Source organism: Mizuhopecten yessoensis, unplaced genomic scaffold (genome assembly GCF_002113885.1).
Source record: "Mizuhopecten yessoensis strain PY_sf001 unplaced genomic scaffold, ASM211388v2 scaffold11145, whole genome shotgun sequence".
NCBI classification, from domain to species: domain Eukaryota; kingdom Metazoa; phylum Mollusca; class Bivalvia; order Pectinida; family Pectinidae; genus Mizuhopecten; species Mizuhopecten yessoensis.
Genome location: NW_018408902.1, coordinates 3,128,435 through 3,150,925, shown reverse-complemented (window position 1 = coordinate 3,150,925; position 22,491 = coordinate 3,128,435). Strand labels below are relative to the sequence as shown.

Below are 22,491 nucleotides of genomic sequence, written 5' to 3'. Positions count from 1 at the left end.
TAGTCCTCAGAAATAGAAGTGTATAGCTTTAATTTAAATAAATTTGGAATTAAAATGTACTTTAACAAAACATGCAAGTCATGGTACACTTCTGATGTTACTAAACAGGATTAGATATTCTTCAAACGAAAGAAACGTGAGTTCCAACAAGATCATTCAACCTTTCCGTATATACGCTGATCTGGCACTTATAGAAACCGATTGTTTAACCAGGCGCGTAGCTACCATGGAACTAAACTGCTCGATTGAGTAAATTGAGAAACTCACGCCCGGCGCAAACGACTCCGAGTATGGCACAGTGGACACAGACAATCAATGTTTTTTTCGGTAATAATCCAGAACAACGCTATAAAGATAGAGATTACATTATCTTACAGAGGAAATTATCTGCATCCAGCAACAAAATTAATAAATCGTTAACTTGTCAGTCAACTATACATTAAATGTGAGTTTAAGATTATGAGAAAGACGAACCCAATTGCATGTTCACTAATGCAGAAGTATCAAATGCATTTATCAAGATTAGGTTAAAACCAGATAATGTATGTATGGAGGGTGTACAAAGCAATACCGACGGTTAATCTTCAGAATTACACTGGATCCACGTAAATAGGTATATATATATATATACATTGTACAAAAAAAGGACTTTTTTCTTGCGGATTAAAACGAGAAAACAGACATCAGGACGTGGGAAATGGCTCCTGAGACGTTCTAGAAAACGCGCCTGTTAACAATAAGCAACAGAGTAAGGAAAGACAGCCTCTACCAACCTCGAGATCCCCGAGATATGTGGATCGTCAGTTGTTTATAAAAAGTCGTTGAAAATTCCAGAAATGTAGCGTCTTTACTCATAAAGGCAAGGTTTGCACATAAAGTACTTGTATCCATGTATGCCTATATCCCAATGTATTATAAGGAACTACTTGACAAATATGTATATACAGAGTAGATATGTATTTTCTCTTGGGGAAACGCAGAGGAGCAAAATTGGTGACATACCTTTGTCGGTCAGAAATCCAATATGGCCGCCAATGTCGCTATTTTGAAAAATAATACTAACTGAAACTTTTTAGGAATGAATAACTCATGGTCCTGATAAAGTGCTGCTATTTTCGAGTCGATCAGTAATCCAATATTGCCGCCACGGTTGCCATTTTGAAAAAACAACCCATTTACTAGGCCAAGGTCACCGTTACTACTTATAAAAGAATTTACAAACAGATACATTTTCTGTTGCAATGTTACACACTTTAGTTTTACTCAAACCTGGTAGTGATTAGTGACTGATGGACCTCGCACTGGTGAACTACATTTTTTTGTATGACAAATAATGTACTATCCTCTTTTGACATTATTATTTCAACAACAACAACAAAATACTGTAGGACTCAGGTGATCGTTAAGGCCCATGGGATCTCTGATTTCTTGTTATACAGATGGTTCGGAAAAACAATGTGTAACTCTTATAAGTTTTAGAATACGATACATAAATATGACATTCTACCCTTAAAGCACTTATGGTTATTGCAAGTGTTACGCTCACTTACGCAGAGAGCGTATAACCTGGATTTTTTAGGATACGGTTTTTGTCTTTTGTGGTATCAAAAAATATAGCAGATTCAGAAACTCGCTCCTGAAGCATAACGTGGGTGATATTTCACCGCTTTAAAAATACATGCAAGTTCTTTTTTTCGAGTTTCCTTAATATAATAGTGTCCCTGCTTGTTAAATGTCGCATGTAAAATTCTCTTCTATTATTGGACATTGATTAAGATACAGATACCTTACGATGGCATGCCGTTCAGACTTTGCTATGGTAATTCTCCAAACTTTGCTTATCAAAAAGCAAAATTTCACAAAAATTAAGAGGTGTGTGCACAATTGCATTTTGTCCTTTTCAATTTCATGGTGCTGCGCATGCCCTGCCAATGTATTGATTTTCTCACTGTCTATGTCGATACGATTAGAGATAAAACACAACAGGGAGGGTGAAATCTCATACTTTTTGTCGTCGTGAGTGACGACCTTAACTGCACTTATTTGATTTGGTTGGGTTTAATTTTGTTTAACGTCCGTTTAATAGCTAAGGTCATTTAAAGACGTGTCTCCATGCGTGTAGTGTATGCGTACTTGCGTGTGTGTATGCAGGAGACAGGGTATGTTGCACTTATAAAGCACAATCTACTCACACAGTCCTGATGAGGACGGGTTGGATCAGGACTCCAGCGGAACTTTAATGGAAACTTATCTAGAAACGTAAACGTGTAGAATGGAACCCCTATCGAAGTGGAAGTCGACGGAGTTACTGGCCTTCACATTCTGCAATTCGTAAAATGTTTCTTTGTCTAAAAGATAAACATGGTTAATTATTTTGTATCAGAGAAGTTCTGAACTATATAACACTAGGGAAGCAAAAAACTAATGTAACCTTTTAAGTAAAGATACTTCAAGTTTCAGATTTTAATCCAATAACACGTGGCTGCATATAGTCGAATACAATATAACTCACCTTTTATGCTATTAATCCGACCAATTCGATTAACATAAAAATCAAAGTATAGGAATGGTGGATGTATCAATTGCTTTTACATGTAGAGGCAATGTAAAACCATTGGATTTAAAAGTAGACTCACAAAGAAACCGCCTGTACCATTGGTTAAATAGCAGCCCGTCGGGAGAAGATTTTGAATCATATCAAAATGCAGTAAGTTTACTTCATAACATGAGGTCTGTAAGCAATAAATCTGCATTAAATAACAACAACGTTACGACAAAGGAGTGTATTATTAACGTTATAATACCGAACATTAAAGGGAATTCACCTCACATCTTTGTACCTAGTGGCACGTAAGACTTGCGCACTTCTCCCCACTTTACGCAGTCTTGAAGCATTCCAGCGGTTCCATCATGTATTCCTTTCTTTCTCATCAGTTATTCTCCATGTCCTTGGTCTGCAACTTTTCTTTCTCTCTCCAGTTGCAGTGTTAATGATTTCACACGTCCTGATGATACCAGTCTATAAGTATGTCAAATCATCTGATGGTGGTCCGCCGTCCGTCCTTGAACAATTTTTGTTATCGGTATTTCTCAAGAAGTACCAGAGGGATCTTTCTCAAATTTGATATGTACGTTTCCCTTGGTCCTGAGCTGTGCAAAGCAACTTTTGATAATGATCGGATTAACAACATGGCCGACTGGCAGCCATCTTGGATTTTGATAGTGAAAGTTTGTTATCGGTATTTCTCAAGAAGTACCAGAGGCATCTTTCTCAAATTTTATATGTAGGTTCCCATTAATTTGGTCCTTATTTGTGCAGGGCTACTTTTGAGACTGATAGGATAAACAACATGGCCGACAGGCAGCCATCTTGGATTTTGATAGTGGAAGTTTGTTATCGCTATTTCTCGGGAAGTACTAGTCGGATCTTTCTCAAATTTTATATATAGGATCCCTCGGTCCCAGGCTGTGCTGGGCAACTTTTAAGACTGATCGGATGAACAATATGGCCAACAGGAAGCCATATTGGATTTTGATAGTGAAAGTTTGTTATCGCTATTTCTCGGGAAGTACCAGAGGCATCTTTCTCAATTGTATATGTAAGTTTCCCTTGTTGTTGCAGCAGTGCCTAAAAATGGAAGGTCGCCTGCTACCCAATTGCGGTTAAAGTCTTGCTCGAGCGACCAAAAGTTGTCAAAAGTGAGGTAGTCACTGGCCCAACAAAAATAGTTTGGACGACTGTCGAAAAATTAATGAATAAAACAAATGATAGTCCCTTCCACATTAACTTGGGGGCAGAACATTTTTCAGTTGTCATTACTTCGATTTGAATCGAACTGTCCGTGATTTAGAAAAAGTATGACAAAGAAAAATTCAGATTTTCTAGATAAATACTGCCAGGGGAATGGTCTTCTTTGAGGTGCAAGTTTTGTGTATTTCATTTTGGGAAGACATGAATGGAGAGGATAGAATTAAAAATATAATGTTTTATTCTGTTTTACATATTACAAACATTGTCATGTTACATGTAATTTAAATGTGCTGAAGCATTGTGTTAAATACTGTAGAAATATTTCTTCCCAAAATTATTTGGGCCAGTGCTTTAAATTTTTACTAGGCCAATTTTTTTGTGTTGGGGCCAGCCAATGCAGGTTTCCCACTATCCTTTATTGTTCATGTTTACTTTTAAAACTGATCAGTTAAACAAAATGGCCTACCGACAGCCATCTATGATTTTTGACATTGAAGGTTTGTTAGTACTATTTCTCAGGAATAACTTGAGGGATCTTTCTCAAATTTGATATGTAGGTTCCCTTGATCCCTCGTTGTGCATGTTATATTTTGAGACTGATCATAAACACAAAATGACTAAAAGAAGAACTAAACAGATTTTTCTCATATTGCAATAATTGATTCTATTTCTTTCACATAAGTACTGTACTAGTAAATATGTGAAATGACAAACTCACTTTGAAGGTTGGCTTTCATACACATCAGTATTAAGTTTAGATCAAAAGTTACCTCAAGGTGCATTTACTATTAACATGACTCGATCAAACAGATTAGAGGAAAGAAGAGAAAAGATCGAACTGACAAAGAACTAATGAAGATGGTACGATGTTGGGCCCCAAGATCCCTCTGGGATCTCTTGTTTCATACATGCTTCATCGCTCACTGATCCGTGTCCAATCCCTCATAATTAAATCTGTTATAAATGGTATCCGGCCAGACATTGGCTACTCTTTTACTACATCTATTCTGACTAACTTGTCCGTCTCATTCTATTTTTATAGCTTTCATCCGTCCAGGTGTGTCGACTTTACACATGGGTTGCACATCCGTAATGTTAGTGTGCTGTTAAACATAGAATATTTCTAAGTTCCCCGAATGCATGCTTTTATTTTCGTTTGTCCTACTTTTGTTGTCTTGTCTCCCTTACTGTTCACTGTACCACCCTTACATACATCTTTCTATGGTTCACCCTTCATCTCTGCCGTCATGATTTTTACTTTTGGTTTGATCTCTTGGAGTTGACCCTCGGGCCAGTTTTGAATGCATTTTCTTCCAAATTAGTTGTCCTGCATTTTATATACCGACGTGTTTAGGATAGTTATGCGATGTTTTCCACAAAGTACGGATCTTCTGATTAGGATTTTAAGTTCCGGCATATTCACGTGTCCTCGCCTTGCATAGACTTGCTCATCCGCAGTCGATAATTTAGCGAAAGAATAATATTGACAATTCACATCCTTTTTGCATTCAATACGTCTGTATGATTCCCCAAATCTGTCTTCACTTTCCAACGATTTAAACGCCATTTCGAAGCTAATAAATTCCTTGTTTCGGAAAAGTTTTCCAAGCAAACCTTTGTTATTTTGGCGTAGGAAACTTAATCACTCGCATGCTTTTATCTAGTGGCGTCATTATAATATCCAACATGATTTCGTCATCATTGTACACCCCAATCCTTGAGGTATCACTGAGCGAATAGCCTAACCCTTTCACTAGGGTTGGGCTATTCGCTGTTGTATTTTAAGTTTAAATGGGTGAAAAATGCCCTGACAAAGATCAGTATCTGTGCAATTCCACCTTATAAATAAGGTCTGTTTTTTATCAATTGTAGCACAAAGTTGTCCCTGTTAAGTTTTTATTGTATGATATAATAGTCACACATGTTATATATCAATCAAACTCGATATCAGCGTCGGTATGCAAGTCATTTAAAAATAATTGCGTATCATACAGAGCCTTAATTTTAGACTCTGAGTCGTCATAATTCCGCTCCCACGTCCTAAACGCATCAAGAGAAATAGTTCCTTCATTAAACATCACCTCAAACAGTCGTGGTAGAATACCTGTAAGGACAAAAACACAAAAATTAGTCTCTGGACAATGTAATTATATCGTAAAAATATATATAAATCATGTATATGTTCCCTCTAGAACCCCAAAACAAGTTATGGATATGTATCCTCTAGAACCTCATTACAATTGATGTATAGATAGATATTCTCTAAAACCTCACAACAATCGACGGATATGTACCCTCTAGTACCTCATAACCATTGTTGGATATATATCCTCTAGAACCTCACAACAATAAAAGGATATGTACCCTCTAAAACCTCACAACAAATGACGGATATGTACCGTCTAGAACCTCACCACAATTAATGGATATGTACCCTCTAGAACCTCACAACAATCGACGGATATGTACCCTCTAGAACCTCTAAAACCTCACAATAAATGACAGATATGTACCCTCTAGAACCTCTAATACCTCACAACAATCGACGGATATGTACCCTCTAGAACCTCACAACAATAGATGGGTATGTATCCTCTATACCCTCTTAAACCTCAACAAATGACGGATAATTACCTTCTAGAACCTCACCACAATTAATGGATATGCACCCTCTAGAACCTCTAATACCTCACAGCAATCGACGGATATGAACCCTCTAGAACCTCACAGGATATGTACCCTCTATAACCTCTAAAACCTCTAAAACCTCACAACAAATGACGGATATGTACCCTCTAGAACCTCTAATACCTCACAACAATCGACGGATATGAACCCTCTAGAACCTCACAACAATAGATGGGTATGTATCCTCTATAACCTCTAAAACCTCAACAAATGACGGATAATTACCGTCTAGAACCTCACCACAATTAATGGATATGTACCCTCTAGAACCTCACAACAATCGACTGATATGCACCCTCTAGAACCTCAAAACAATCGACGGATATGTACCCTCTAGAACCTCACAACAATTAATGGATATGTACCCTCTAGAACCTCACCACAATTAATGGATATGTACCGTCTAGAACCTCAAAACAATCGACGGATATGTACCCTCTAGAACCTCAAAACAATCGACGGATATGAACCCTCTAGAACCTCACAACAAGCGACGGATATGTACCCTCTAAAACCTCAACAAATGACGGATATGTACCATCTAGAACCTCACAATAATCGACGGATATGTACCCTTTAGAACCTCACAACAATTAATGGATATGTACCCTCTAGAACCTCACAACAATCGACGGATATGTACCCTCTAGAACCTCTAAAACCTCACAACAAATGACAGATATGTACCCTCTAGAACCTCTAATACCTTACAACAATCGACGGATATGTACCCTCTAGAACCTTACAACAATAGATGGGTATGTATCCTCTATAACCTCTAAAACTTCAACACAATTAATGGATATGTACCCTCTAGAACCTCACAACAATCGAAGGATATGTACCCTCTATAACCTCTAAAACCTCAAAACAATCGACGGATATGAACCCTCTAGAACCTCACAACAATCGACGGATATGTACCCTCTAAAACCTCAACAAATGACGGATATGTACCGTCTAGAACCTCACAACAATCAACGGATATGTACCCTTTAGAACCTCACAACAATCGATGGATATGTACCCTCTAGAACCTCTAAAACCTCAACAATCAATGGATATGTACCCTCTAGAACCTCACAACAATCGATGGCTATGTACCCTCTAGAACCTCACAACAAATGACGGATATGTACCCTCTAGAACTTCTAAAACCTCACAACAATCGACAGATATGTACCCTCTAGAACCTCACAACAATAGATGGGTATGTATCCTCTTTAACCTCTAAAACCTCAACAAATGACAAATATGTACCGTCTAGAACCTCACCACAATTAATGGATATGTTCCCTCAAGAACCTCACAACAATCGACGGATATGTACCCTCTAGAACCTCAAAACAATCGACGGATATGTACCCTCTAGAACCTCACAACAATCGACGGATATGTACCCTCTAAAACCTCAACAAATGACAGACATGTACCGTCTAGAACCTCACAACAATCGACGGATATGTACCCTTTAGGACCTCACAACAATCGATGGATATGTACCCTCTAGAACCTCTAAAACCTCAACAATCAATGGATATGTACCCTCTAAAACCTCACAACAATCGATGGATATGTACCCTCTAGAACCTCACAACAAATGACAGATATGTACCCTCTAGAAGCTCTAAAACCTCACAACAATCAATGGATATGTACCCTCTAGAACCTCTAAAACCTCACAACAATCAATGGATATGTACCCTCTAAAACCTCAACAATCAATGGATATGTACCCTCTAGAACCTCACAACAATCGATGGATATGTACCCTCTAGAACCTCTACAACCTTAACAGTATGCCCTCTAGAACCTCAACAATCAATGGATATATACGCCCTCTAGAACCTTTAAAACCTCACAACAATCGATGGATATGTACCCTCTAGAACCTCACAATAGTTGATGGATAAATATCCTCTAGAAAATCACCACAATTGATGGATATGTATCGCCTGCAACCTCAGAACAATTGGCGGATATGTATTATCTAGAACCTCACCACAATTGATGGATGTTTTTTTTAGAACCTCACAACCATTGTTGGATATATATCCTCTAGAACCTCACCACAATTGATGGATATGTATCGTCTAGAACCTCACATTAATTGATGGATGTATATCCTCTTGAACCTCACAATAAATAACGGATATTTGACCTCCATGAGTTTCTAATGTTCCCTCTAAGGTTTCTGCAAGAATACAGCATTATGTATTGGAGTCCATTATTTTTTTACATGACATACTTGTCTATCAACTACCATAACGGCAACAGTCCTATGCATATTGAACAATGGTACAAAAAGGAATCAACGAGACCTTCAGGATACTGGAGTTTGTGGTACAGGGTCTGCAGCGCGTATAGAGCTTCCACCATTCTGGATACCTGGTTGTCCAATATCTCCATTAATAATGGTACGCGTTCTGATATCTTGTGCTGTTCCACAAAGTATACAGTGTCTGTCTCTGAAAGAACAACACATACACTGACAGTCCCTGTAACATAAACGTCTATCTCCTTATGTTAACAGTGACTTTCCCTGTAAACACATCATATACATCTATCTCTTTATGTTAACACTGACTGTCCCTGTATATACATCATATACATCTATCTCTTTATGTTAACACTGGCTGTCCCTGTAAATACATCATATAAGTCTATCTGTTTATGTTAACACTGACAGTCCCTGTAAATACATCATATACGTCTATCTCTTTATGTTAACAATAACACTGACTGTCCCTGTAAATACATCATATAAGTCTATCTCTTTATGTTAACAATAACACTGAATGTCCCTGTAAATACATCATATACATCTATCTCTTTATGTTAACACTGACTGTCCCTGTAAATACATCATAAACGTCTATCTCTTTATGTTAACACTAACTGTCCCTGTATATACATCATATACGTCTACATATGTATATCTTTATGTTAATACTGACTGTCCCTGTAAATAAATACATCATATACATGTATCTCTTTATGTTAACACTGACTGTCCCTGTAAATACATCATATACGTCTATCTCTTTATGTTAACACTGACTGTCCCTGTAAATACATCATATACGTCTATCTCTTTATGTTAACACTGACTGTCCCTGTAAATACATCATATACGTCTATCTCTTTATGTTAACACTGACTGTCCCTGTAAATACATCATATACGTCTATCTCTTTATGTTAACACTGACTGTCCCTGTAAATACATCATATACGTCTATCTCTTTATGTTAACACTGACTGTCCCTGTAAATACATCATATACGTCTATCTCTTTATGTTAACACTGACTGTCCCTGTAAATACATCATATACGTCTATCTCTTTATGTTAACACTGACTGTCCCTGTAAATACATCATATACGTCTATCTCTTTATGTTAACACTGACTGTCCCTGTAAATACATCATATACGTCTATCTCTTTATGTTAACACTGACTGTCCCTGTAAATACATCATATACGTCTATCTCTTTATGTTAACACTGACTGTCCCTGTAAATACATCATATACGTCTATCTCTTTATGTTAACACTGACTGTCCCTGTAAATACATCATATACGTCTATCTCTTTATGTTAACACTGACTGTCCCTGTAAATACATCATATACGTCTATCTCTTTATGTTAACACTGACTGTCCCTGTAAATACATCATATACGTCTATCTCTTTATGTTAACACTGACTGTCCCTGTAAATACATCATATACGTCTATCTCTTTATGTTAACACTGACTGTCCCTGTAAATACATCATATACGTCTATCTCTTTATGTTAACACTGACTGTCCCTGTAAATACATCATATACGTCTATCTCTTTATGTTAACACTGACTGTCCCTGTAAATACATCATATACGTCTATCTCTTTATGTTAACACTGACTGTCCCTGTAAATACATCATATACGTCTATCTCTTTATGTTAACACTGACTGTCCCTGTAAATACATCATATACGTCTATCTCTTTATGTTAACACTGACTGTCCCTGTAAATACATCATATACGTCTATCTCTTTATGTTAACACTGACTGTCCCTGTAAATACATCATATACGTCTATCTCTTTATGTTAACACTGACTGTCCCTGTAAATACATCATATACGTCTATCTCTTTATGTTAACACTGACTGTCCCTGTAAATACATCATATACGTCTATCTCTTTATGTTAACACTGACTGTCCCTGTAAATACATCATATACGTCTATCTCTTTATGTTAACACTGACTGTCCCTGTAAATACATCATATACGTCTATCTCTTTATGTTAACACTGACTGTCCCTGTAAATACATCATATACGTCTATCTCTTTATGTTAACACTGACTGTCCCTGTAAATACATCATATACGTCTATCTCTTTATGTTAACACTGACTGTCCCTGTAAATACATCATATACGTCTATCTCTTTATGTTAACACTGACTGTCCCTGTAAATACATCATATACGTCTATCTCTTTATGTTAACACTGACTGTCCCTGTAAATACATCATATACGTCTATCTCTTTATGTTAACACTGACTGTCCCTGTAAATACATCATATACGTCTATCTCTTTATGTTAACACTGACTGTCCCTGTAAATACATCATATACGTCTATCTCTTTATGTTAACACTGACTGTCCCTGTAAATACATCATATACGTCTATCTCTTTATGTTAACACTGACTGTCCCTGTAAATACATCATATACGTCTATCTCTTTATGTTAACACTGACTGTCCCTGTAAATACATCATATACGTCTATCTCTTTATGTTAACACTGACTGTCCCTGTAAATACATCATATACGTCTATCTCTTTATGTTAACACTGACTGTCCCTGTAAATACATCATATACGTCTATCTCTTTATGTTAACACTGACTGTCCCTGTAAATACATCATATACGTCTATCTCTTTATGTTAACACTGACTGTCCCTGTAAATACATCATATACGTCTATCTCTTTATGTTAACACTGACTGTCCCTGTAAATACATCATATACGTCTATCTCTTTATGTTAACACTGACTGTCCCTGTAAATACATCATATACGTCTATCTCTTTATGTTAACACTGACTGTCCCTGTAAATACATCATATACGTCTATCTCTTTATGTTAACACTGACTGTCCCTGTAAATACATCATATACGTCTATCTCTTTATGTTAACACTGACTGTCCCTGTAAATACATCATATACGTCTATCTCTTTATGTTAACACTGACTGTCCCTGTAAATACATCATATACGTCTATCTCTTTATGTTAACACTGACTGTCCCTGTAAATACATCATATACGTCTATCTCTTTATGTTAACACTGACTGTCCCTGTAAATACATCATATACGTCTATCTCTTTATGTTAACACTGACTGTCCCTGTAAATACATCATATACGTCTATCTCTTTATGTTAACACTGACTGTCCCTGTAAATACATCATATACGTCTATCTCTTTATGTTAACACTGACTGTCCCTGTAAATACATCATATACGTCTATCTCTTTATGTTAACACTGACTGTCCCTGTAAATACATCATATACGTCTATCTCTTTATGTTAACACTGACTGTCCCTGTAAATACATCATATACGTCTATCTCTTTATGTTAACACTGACTGTCCCTGTAAATACATCATATACGTCTATCTCTTTATGTTAACACTGACTGTCCCTGTAAATACATCATATACGTCTATCTCTTTATGTTAACACTGACTGTCCCTGTAAATACATCATATACGTCTATCTCTTTATGTTAACACTGACTGTCCCTGTAAATACATCATATACGTCTATCTCTTTATGTTAACACTGACTGTCCCTGTAAATACATCATATACGTCTATCTCTTTATGTTAACACTGACTGTCCCTGTAAATACATCATATACGTCTATCTCTTTATGTTAACACTGACTGTCCCTGTAAATACATCATATACGTCTATCTCTTTATGTTAACACTGACTGTCCCTGTAAATACATCATATACGTCTATCTCTTTATGTTAACACTGACTGTCCCTGTAAATACATCATATACGTCTATCTCTTTATGTTAACACTGACTGTCCCTGTAAATACATCATATACGTCTATCTCTTTATGTTAACACTGACTGTCCCTGTAAATACATCATATACGTCTATCTCTTTATGTTAACACTGACTGTCCCTGTAAATACATCATATACGTCTATCTCTTTATGTTAACACTGACTGTCCCTGTAAATACATCATATACGTCTATCTCTTTATGTTAACACTGACTGTCCCTGTAAATACATCATATACGTCTATCTCTTTATGTTAACACTGACTGTCCCTGTAAATACATCATATACGTCTATCTCTTTATGTTAACACTGACTGTCCCTGTAAATACATCATATACGTCTATCTCTTTATGTTAACACTGACTGTCCCTGTAAATACATCATATACGTCTATCTCTTTATGTTAACACTGACTGTCCCTGTAAATACATCATATACGTCTATCTCTTTATGTTAACACTGACTGTCCCTGTAAATACATCATATACGTCTATCTCTTTATGTTAACACTGACTGTCCCTGTAAATACATCATATAAGTCTATCTCTTTATGTTAACACTAACTGTCCCTGTAAATACATCATATACATCTATCTCTTTATGTTAACACTGACTGTCCCTGTAAATACATCATATAAGTCTATCTCTCTATGTTAACACTGCACTGTCCCTGTAAATACATCATATACATCTATCTCTTTATGTTAACACTAACTGTCCCTGTAAATACATCATATACGTCTACATATGTATATCTTTATGTTAATACTGACTGTCCCTGTAAATACATCATATAAGTCTATCTCTTTATGTTAACACTAACTGTCCCTGTAAATACATCATATACATCTATCTCTTTATGTTAACACTGACTGTTCTAGAAAATACATCACACAATACCTGTCTATATAAATAGCTCTTATGCAACAGCTATCTTAAATAATGTACACTTTTAAATGTTTATCTTTTAAAAATATGATATCTCAGTGAAGCAAGCAATAAGAAGACATCTTGCTGAAGACTTACTTCTAATAGCATCTTCACAAACACACGTCACCACTGTCTTTATAAAGTCCTTGGTTCTCATCACTACGGGGGTGTACGCCATCTATAACAAACAGGTAAGATCATTAAAACACCACAGATTACCTCAGTTTAACTTGTATTTCACTTCAGTAAATATAAACCCCTCCTGTGGACAAATCAAGTACACACAATCACTGATCACAGTCTAAATTTGTTCACTCTCTTTTGAATTCAAACCCCACCCTTACACCTCTCTGGTCTCAGCAAATTCTCCGAGTGAGGATTTTATTGCATTGTAAATTTTTCGGGTAAGTAATTTTTAGACAGTTATCCTCTAACTTCTCCGAGTCATGATTAACGATCTTCAGGTAATGATCTAAATTCTAAGAGTTGAAGTCAATTCCCAGAGTTATTATCTATATTCTCTAAGCTACATGATCTGAATGGTTCTTAGTGCTGAATCATGGTCCAAGTTCTTATATCAGAGTGATGATCTAAATTCTCCAAGTATGATCAGTTTTTTCTGTTATAACTTCAGTAGGACCTTGATGTCATGTCACTCGTATATATTATCTAACTTGTCATCACCTTTCAGGTTTTTTTTAACCATTGCTTTATATACTGTATACCAGGAATTTTTCGTTGCAGGTGATTTTTGGCGCTTTTTGGCCTCCGTAATGAGAGTGAATTCATTCATTGAGGTCACTTGAAACTCAAGGGTCACCGTCGATGTCAGGTCAGGGGTCACCATCAATGTCAGGTCAGATGTCAAGGCCAGGTCATTACAGCAACCATTTGTTCTCAACAAAATATTCAAAGCAATTCAATGTGAAGGGCGAGTTTAATATTGGGCATCAAAGGGTGAAAATATGATTGGGCAAAAACATCCTGGTACATTGTATACAGTATCTTCGTTAAATATACCGGTATTGCTGAAACCCTTCACATTGCCAAAATTCTGTTGAGTAAATGGTGGTTGTATGACAAGATTTTATAGCGCTATTGGTAGAAAAACTATTTCTTTGAGAAATTTGTTCAACGACGACTGAATTTATTTACTTTAAAATGTCATTTGTTCCATTTTTACAACAAACCTTCATCCAGCTGATCAAATCTTGATTTGGAGTTTTCCTTTTCAGTAAAATTTGTAGATTGTTGTGTACTCCAGTCATTGGCAAAGTTAGGAGTCCTGTTCCACCATCTGATGTCTGTTACAATGGGAAACAGTAGTTAAATAAGGCCGTCAGCAGACTTGTTGTTTATGTTTCATTGTTCGCTTTGATCAGCCTAGCTCCTGTATCATAAGGCTGGGGAATGATACCCCACTGCAGTTTGAAGGTGGGTACATATTCTAAGTGTAATGTTATGTATTGATCTATAGACTTTAATTTCATTCAGGTCGTTTTTATGTACATGACCAAACTTATGGATATCCACTAACATTATAAGAACAGTGTACCAGTTGAATACTGTAAAATGATGGCATAAATTAGATTTGGTACCATTGACTTTTTTACCCCATTTTTAGTGCCGACTTTAGGTACTTTCCCCAAGTAAAGATTTCCCAATTCTGACCCAATATTTTCCCAATCACGTGTAAAATAATTAAAGTATGCCTTCTTATAAACTGTTGTACAACGCTGTTTAAGTTTTTGACAAATAGAAGTTTATCTTGGGGCATTGAATTCAAGCAGCAAGTTTTGTTTACACATGATATTGTTTGAGTGCGATCAAACAGAATTTCCCTTATATCATGCATCCCTAACATGTCGTAAAATTCCCAATAAAAAAAAAGTCAAAAATTACTGATAAAAGAATATATTTTCAATAAATCTGAAAATGTAAGCACTTTAGCATAATCAATCTGACAATCAACATGCATTAGTAAAATAAGTTTTTTTTTAATATAACTCTTTGGGCAGGTGAGCTAAAAATGATCAAAGTCCACAATATCAAAAGCAAGGTGACTGGCAACATCTGACCTCTGACCCAAGTATGTTTTTACATCATATACACTTCCAGACTTGCCATCACCATTTAGAATTGATTTAACACAGGGAAAATATCATCAGAAGAACACAGGCTCAAATCCAAGAATAAACCACTTTTTGACCTTTTTATTTTCGCATAGACCCTCTGGGCTTATCATCATTAAAATGTGCTAGCTACCTCACTGTGCTTACTCTTCTATGACTGGTAACACACAGCTTACCTCATGGCCTGCCCCTGATAGGGTTCGGTTGACCTCTGGTCTCCCTACGGTGGGGATCTGGTATGAGTCTGGGCGGTCAGCGTCACACATCCTGCATTTCTTTTTTTGATACTTATTATGAAATGTACATATTGGACAACTCCATTCGCCTTCCTGAAACATTTTAATCAGACACATCAATTAGATTTAAACAGTATAACCTTATCATTTCGCTATGTCTGTCACCACACATTTCCCTGTCTACTGTACACTTGTCTTTTTCCAAATGAAAAGCTCCATTTGATTACACCATTAAATTTCCAAGAGAGTAGTTTAATCATCAGCTTGTCAATATAACACGGTAATATACTATGGGTCAAACATAAGCTCTGAACTACACTGAATTACACTAATACAGATTTTAATCACAAGTTTACAAAGCACATACCATTTCTTTCCCTTTTTAGGTAAATACCTACTACTCTCCAAAACACATTTAATATCTGATGTTATTCTCCATTTGAAATACAAATTAATTTAAATCTAGTTTGTGAGATGCCTCCAGACTGCTGCCATTGTTCTGCTCTGATTAAATAACAAATGAGCAGAGCAGTGCATGTACCTCTAATCCTCGGCCTGGGGCAGCAGTTTGATCCTCGACTGGTTCATAAACATCAGGGGGTGGTTGGCCTGACCTTGACATCTGACCTGGCATTGATGGTGACCCCTGACCTGACATCGACGGTGACCCTTGAGCTTCCTGTGACCTCAGTAGTGCAGATAGCTCCTCGCTCAGGTTTAATTGTGATTGGCTAAGGGAGGACCTATCACTTCCCAGGCTCAGATTGGACCTTTGTCGACTTGGAGGTAAGCCACGCATTGAGACATTAGACATGGGTGTGTCCGGGGTCGGTGGAGCCCCATCTGTGTCACAAAACATTCATATATACAGAAAGTGAAACTGAAAAAACGATCTTAAAGAGTTTATAAAATGATGGGATCAATATGAATTTACGCTGAATACCATTAGTGAAATAAAATTCCAAAGATAACTGTCAAAATAATAAAAAAAAACAGTTTGCATTTTGCATGGGCTGACCTATGGTAGCTGTCATAAGGTTAACATCAGTCTAACAACTTCCACCTGCCATATTTATTAATTACAAGGTATGGTTGTTTACAAACATGTTGACAATATACATCACAGCACAGGTAAGTTTTTGTGTAGGTTTTTCAAATGTGGACTCATCATTTTCTACGCATAGGGACTGAGAGACAATGTTGTATGAACAAAATATATTAGTTCCAAGTACATATAAAGGTCTATAATTGGTAAAATAAGAGCCTCTGTATCCTGACACACAAGCAAAACTACAGTTGACATGAATGTTGATAACTCTTCAAGTTTCAAGAAAATTTGCAGGTTGAAAACGATTGCCTTGATTCAAAGAGAGGCCTGGCTGATTACCTAGATTAAAAATGAGCTTTATTACATAAATTCATGATGAGCCCCTTATTACCAGAATTCTTGATCAGCCCTGATGAAATGGATTCATGGTGACCCTATACTTATTCCCTAGATTCATGATGAACCCTGATTACCTGGATTAATAATGAACCCTGATTACCTGGATTCATGATGAACCCTGATTACCTGGATTCATGATGAACCCAGATTACCTGGATTAATAATGAGCCCTGATTACCTGGATTCATAATGAGCCCTTATTACCTAGATTCATGATGAGCTCCGATTACCTGGATTCATGATGAGCCCTGATTACCTGGATTAATAATGAGCCCTGATTACCTTGATTCATAATGAGCCCTGATTACCTCGATTCATGATTACCTAGATTCATAATGAGCCCTATTACCCAGATTCATGATGAGCTCGGATTACCTTGATTCATGATGAACCCTTAATACCTAGATTCATGATTGGCCTTGGTTACCTAGATTCATGAAGAGCTCTGATTACATGGATTCATGATGAGCCCTGATTACCTGGATTTATAATGAGCCCTGATTACCTGGATTATTAATGAGCCCTGATTACCTTGATTCATAATGAGCCCTGATTACCTTGATTCATAATGAGCCCTGATTACCTTGATTCATAATGAGCCCTTATTACCTAGATTCATGAAGAGCTCTGATTACATGGATTCATGATGAGCCCTTATTACCTGGATTCATGATGGACCCTTATTGCCTAGATTCATGATGAGCCCTGATGACCTGGATTGATAATGAGCCCTGATTACCTTGATTCATAATGAGCCCTATTACCCAGATTCATGATGAGCTCGGATTACCTAGATTCATGAAGAGCTCTGATTACCTGGATTAATCATGAGCCCTGATTACCTGGATTTATAATGAGCCCTGATTACCTAGATTCACGATTACCTAGATTCATGAGGAGCCCTGATTACCTGGATTCATGATAAGCCCTGATTACCTGGATTCATGATAAGCCCTGATTACCTGGATTAATCATGAGCCCTGATTACCTTGATTCATAATGAGCCCTGATTACCTCGATTCATGATTACCTAGATTCATTATGAGCTCTGATTACCTGGATTCATGATAAGCCCTGATTACCTGGATTCATGATGAGCCCTGATAACCTGGATTCATAATGAGCCCTTATTACCTAGATTCATGATGAGCCCTGATTACCTGGATTCATAATGAGCCCTTAATACCTAGATTCATGATGAGCTCTGATTACCTGGATTCATGATGAACCCTTATTACCTAGATTCATGATGAGCTCTGATTACCTAGATTCATGATGAGCTCTGATAACCTAGATTCATAATGAGCCCTTATTACCTGGATTCATAATGAGCCCTGATTACCTGGATTCATAATGAGCCCTAAACTCCTTTTACCTGGATTCATGAGGAGTCGTTCCAATTTCCTGTCAAACTCCTCCTTACTGAGCCCAACTGATTTGGCTGACATGAGGTACAAGTACACAGTGTCACCATCACGGATGCCCAGTCTCTTCAGCGTGTCGTGGTCTGAGCCGACTCGTTTATTTATCACCCACCTCTGCACCTCCTTAGGAAATCTGTACTTCAGCAACATCTGAGCAAGAGTTCATGGGGGTCAAATTTTAAAATCAGATTCCTATTGATGCCATTTTAAAACAAAATTGAGTTCAACTTCATGCAATCATTTGGCATCTGTATTTTTAAGATAGAAGGATTTATCCTTCTTTATCAGAGTAGAAACATAACTGCTGAAGTTTATGAACACATTCAAGGAATTAAAATCTCAAAACAAAATCTTAGATAATGTAAATATTACAAGATTGTAAAATACTCACACATTCAGAAGCACATTCAGTATGTAAAGTCTGATTAATTAGTTATAACACAACATTTAATTGTACAATTTCACATGAGGACTTTTTCAAGACCTGGATCTGTCATTGTGAAATGGATTTTCCCTAGTTGTTTGGGATTGTATCAGGTAACTAAGTCATCTCTCAGACCAGTATTAGCAGGGGGAAATCTCAGACAGCCTTTATCAAGTCTATCTATAACTTATAGGAAACTACTCATCTATGCTTATATTGTCGGAAGGGCAATAACTCTCATTGGAAAACATTTTGCTTCCAGTTTGGTATGAATATGTTGTATGGCCCATTGTATATTGTGGTAGAGAAGCGCACTTCTGTAAATTAACTTTTGTAACAAATAGATGTCAAATTTTAAGCATATCTATTTACACAAAACGAATTTAATGTCGGAACTAACCAGAATATCATAATATAAAAATGACTCCTGTATTGCGTTGTCCATTTCTTTTTTTAATTTATTCAACAGAATAGTGTTCTTTTACAAATCAAAGTTCACAGTTTATCAAACTAAACCCAAAATAAATAACTGTTTTTAATGATAGAATATCGGCAACACTGTGATAGAGTGACAATACTGAGGTGTTATAGTGCCAGTGATATATTGTACATGTATTTATTAATGAACTTTAATTTTCTTACTTTTCCTTTCAGAAGTTGAACAGAGTCACTGAGCTTCACTTTCAGGGACAAAACAAAGTCCCCAGATCTGTTACGATCCTCTATGTGAACTTTAATACTGAAAAACGTAATCATATTTATTGAAATATCTATATAGTGTATTTACACCTGCCATTGAACAGGTTTATAAAGATTATTGTTCCAATTATTAACATGTTATACATATATATATTATTATCTTTATTTTTAACATAATAGAAATGTTAACACATTTAATATATATGTATTAATTTTCATAATGAAACAATTTTACAAAAGAAGTAATGGAATAACATGAGATAAAAAAAGATAATCTTTCTTTTCAGATTTATGTTTCTACAGAGAATACACAGATATACCCTTCTCAACAGAATTGAATTCAAGACATGTACTCAAATATCTATGACTCATATATACGTATTGTTTTGTTTGATCCAGAACATCGAAATTCATATTAGTGCAAAATGTATCTGTCAAACAATAACTTACAAACACAAAATATGAAAAATAAAGATACAACTTTTTTCTCAAGTCTTTGACTTAAAGAATTATAAATTATGTTAATCGGACAGAATTAGGCTACAGTACAAATATTACCTTATTTCCTGTTCTTTCCCAGTTTCATTCACATTTTTTGTATCCAAACCTATTGTACATTTCACATTTGCTTGTGACAAATTCTGAACGCACATTTTTGCCTTTTCCACATCTCCATTTCTCAATGCAACAGCAAGTTGTTGCCCAAAGTTGTCTGAGGTTTCCATCATTTTCTCTTAGCCATCTTTCAACAAACACATCAAGTGTCTCTGATTCTATTACTTAGCATATCTAGAATTGTTCTAATTTCAAATCCATGATCTCTTCCAGTGTATGGTGTTTTCATACAGTTTACGATGTGGTCACTGATATGCTTCATCAGAGACGTATAATGTATTATACGTCTCTGGCGTCATGTAATCTTACGGAAATTGCTTTACAGTTCTGGAAATCTGAAAGAGAGACCAAAAATAAAATGACATGTTACTGTATAATAAATACATGCAATATTCTTACAGTAGTACTTTCGTTTTTAGTGTTAGTCTACTTATACTAAAAACGAAAGTACATTACATTATCATTAGGTTATTCATAGCCATTACACGGTCGATATTAAACCAAAATCTCGCATAAGCACAAGAAATTTCAATCATAACACTAACCATAACGCTATACTGTAAAAATAATAAGTATACAATATTACTGAAACAAGTTACTTCCTCTTGGAATTTTCCAACTACTAAACGTAACGTCACTGTACCCAAAACGGGAGATTTATGGTTAAATCGGCCCTATGCATGTGTGAAATATAGATGAATGTTATAATAACCCATTTATTTGGATTTCATTCATGTATTAACCTATGACGTATTATTTAAATCAATAAATTCCTTTCTGCATTTCCTTGTCTCAAGTCACGAGTTCCACAAGGGGAGGTAACCTGTACTAATGTAATCTGTTGTTAAAGTTTAATCTGAAACACTGACTTTATTTAATTAGATTGAATTATTCGAATGATTGTGTTTTATATAATTAATGAGGAAGTTAGCCGATGGATCATATGCATACAGTTTTTTTTCTTTCAACACATTTTTAATATGTCTCACCACGTACGGACTTAGATAATCCCGAGAGTCTAGGCGGTCCCACACGTCAAAAATCTGTTTGGTTAACCGTTAGGTTACCAAAATTATTGCACCAGTTTTAAAAAGTACTTGTGATTATTAATAGTATACATTCGACATCGTTGTTAGTGCGCAGTGGCCGGCCACTACGCACAAGTACTTTTTAAAACTGGTGCAACAATACCCCCGAAGATCCACCGTTTGAAGGACAGTTCTGTCTTCTGACTGCATTCCAACAGGCCGTAATGAAAAGAGAGATATACAAGATAGAACTTTTATGAGTTATGTCACAATCAGTTTTGACAACTTATTAATGACGTTGAATTTAATCATAATCAAATAACCATTTCAATGCAAGATTCACTGATGTGTAACTGTTAGTGCTGCAATTTTTTACCTGCTTTTCATCAAACTTATCTATCTCAAAGTCAATCTCTGCCCCCTCCAATGCCGGATCCCCGAGAACCTCCAGGAGTCGGCGTTGCCCGCTATAACTTATTAAGAAATAAAATCAAAGTATCTCTGGGTAATTTTTTTTATTAGTTTTGCAAATTACATTTTTTTTTACATTTGCGCTGCAACCCACTATATGAACATTACCAGCAGAAATGCATTACATTTGAGGATATTAACCATCGTATGGCATTGCCACTTTATAACCCTACTAAATTCAATTGTCATTCATAAAGCCTATGAATGCCATGGACCGATTGTTGACGTCATCATTAGTATGACGTCATAATTGTTACGTTGGATACCACTGACCGTCCCTGGGCGATGGCTGTTCTGTTCATTGAACAAGCATACACAATACATACAATATTTGGACTAAATGCTAAATAATAATAAATGTTAGGCTATTGAATTTTTTATGAAAGTAACATATTCAAAAATGGTAAATATAAGTATTGAACCGCTTTCAAAGCAGTGCAATGCCTAAATGAAAGCATAAACTCTCGTGACGTATCACGTGGTTTACTTATGACGTCATGGATGAACCTTGTTCAATGAGAGTCTTGTAGCTTTGTTTCGGTTAACATG

The 22,491-nt window shown here is 36.1% G+C and overlaps 1 protein-coding gene across 5 annotated transcripts; it reads right to left on the bottom strand.

Moving 5' to 3' along the window:
- Positions 1-4,580: 4,580 nt before the first annotated feature.
- LOC110466828 (ranBP-type and C3HC4-type zinc finger-containing protein 1-like) lies at positions 4,581-21,261 on the bottom strand. 5 transcript variants are annotated; one of them, XM_021523595.1, is made up of 10 exons: positions 21,187-21,261; positions 20,387-20,778; positions 19,772-19,868; positions 18,657-18,855; positions 16,376-16,677; positions 15,775-15,927; positions 14,657-14,770; positions 13,563-13,644; positions 8,761-8,907; positions 4,581-5,855 (listed from the first exon to the last, which is right to left on the bottom strand). In XM_021523595.1, the coding sequence occupies exons 2-10, from the start codon at positions 20,554-20,556 to the stop codon at positions 5,683-5,685; spliced, it is 1,437 nt and encodes a 478-aa protein (XP_021379270.1). In that variant the 5' UTR covers positions 20,557-20,778; positions 21,187-21,261; the 3' UTR covers positions 4,581-5,682. The 5 variants fall into 5 exon arrangements, with proteins under 5 accessions (XP_021379270.1, XP_021379269.1, XP_021379273.1 ...); XM_021523594.1 differs by having other exon boundaries at positions 21,156-21,252; XM_021523598.1 differs by lacking the exon at positions 21,187-21,261 and adding an exon at positions 21,087-21,103.
- Positions 21,262-22,491: the final 1,230 nt, after the last annotated feature.

Bases quoted from the DNA above. Each gene is read 5' to 3' on its own strand.
- LOC110466828 (XM_021523595.1), bottom strand. From the start codon at position 20,556: ATGATGGAAACCTCAGACAACTTTGGGCAACAACTTGCTGTTGCATTG. The intron at 14,771-15,774 runs GTAAGCTGTGTG...CCATTGTAACAG, and splicing joins TATCAGGGGCAGGCCATGAG to ACATCAGATGGTGGAACAGG. The intron at 5,856-8,760 runs GTCTCGTTGATT...TTGTCCTTACAG, and splicing joins CAAACTCCAGTATCCTGAAG to GTATTCTACCACGACTGTTT.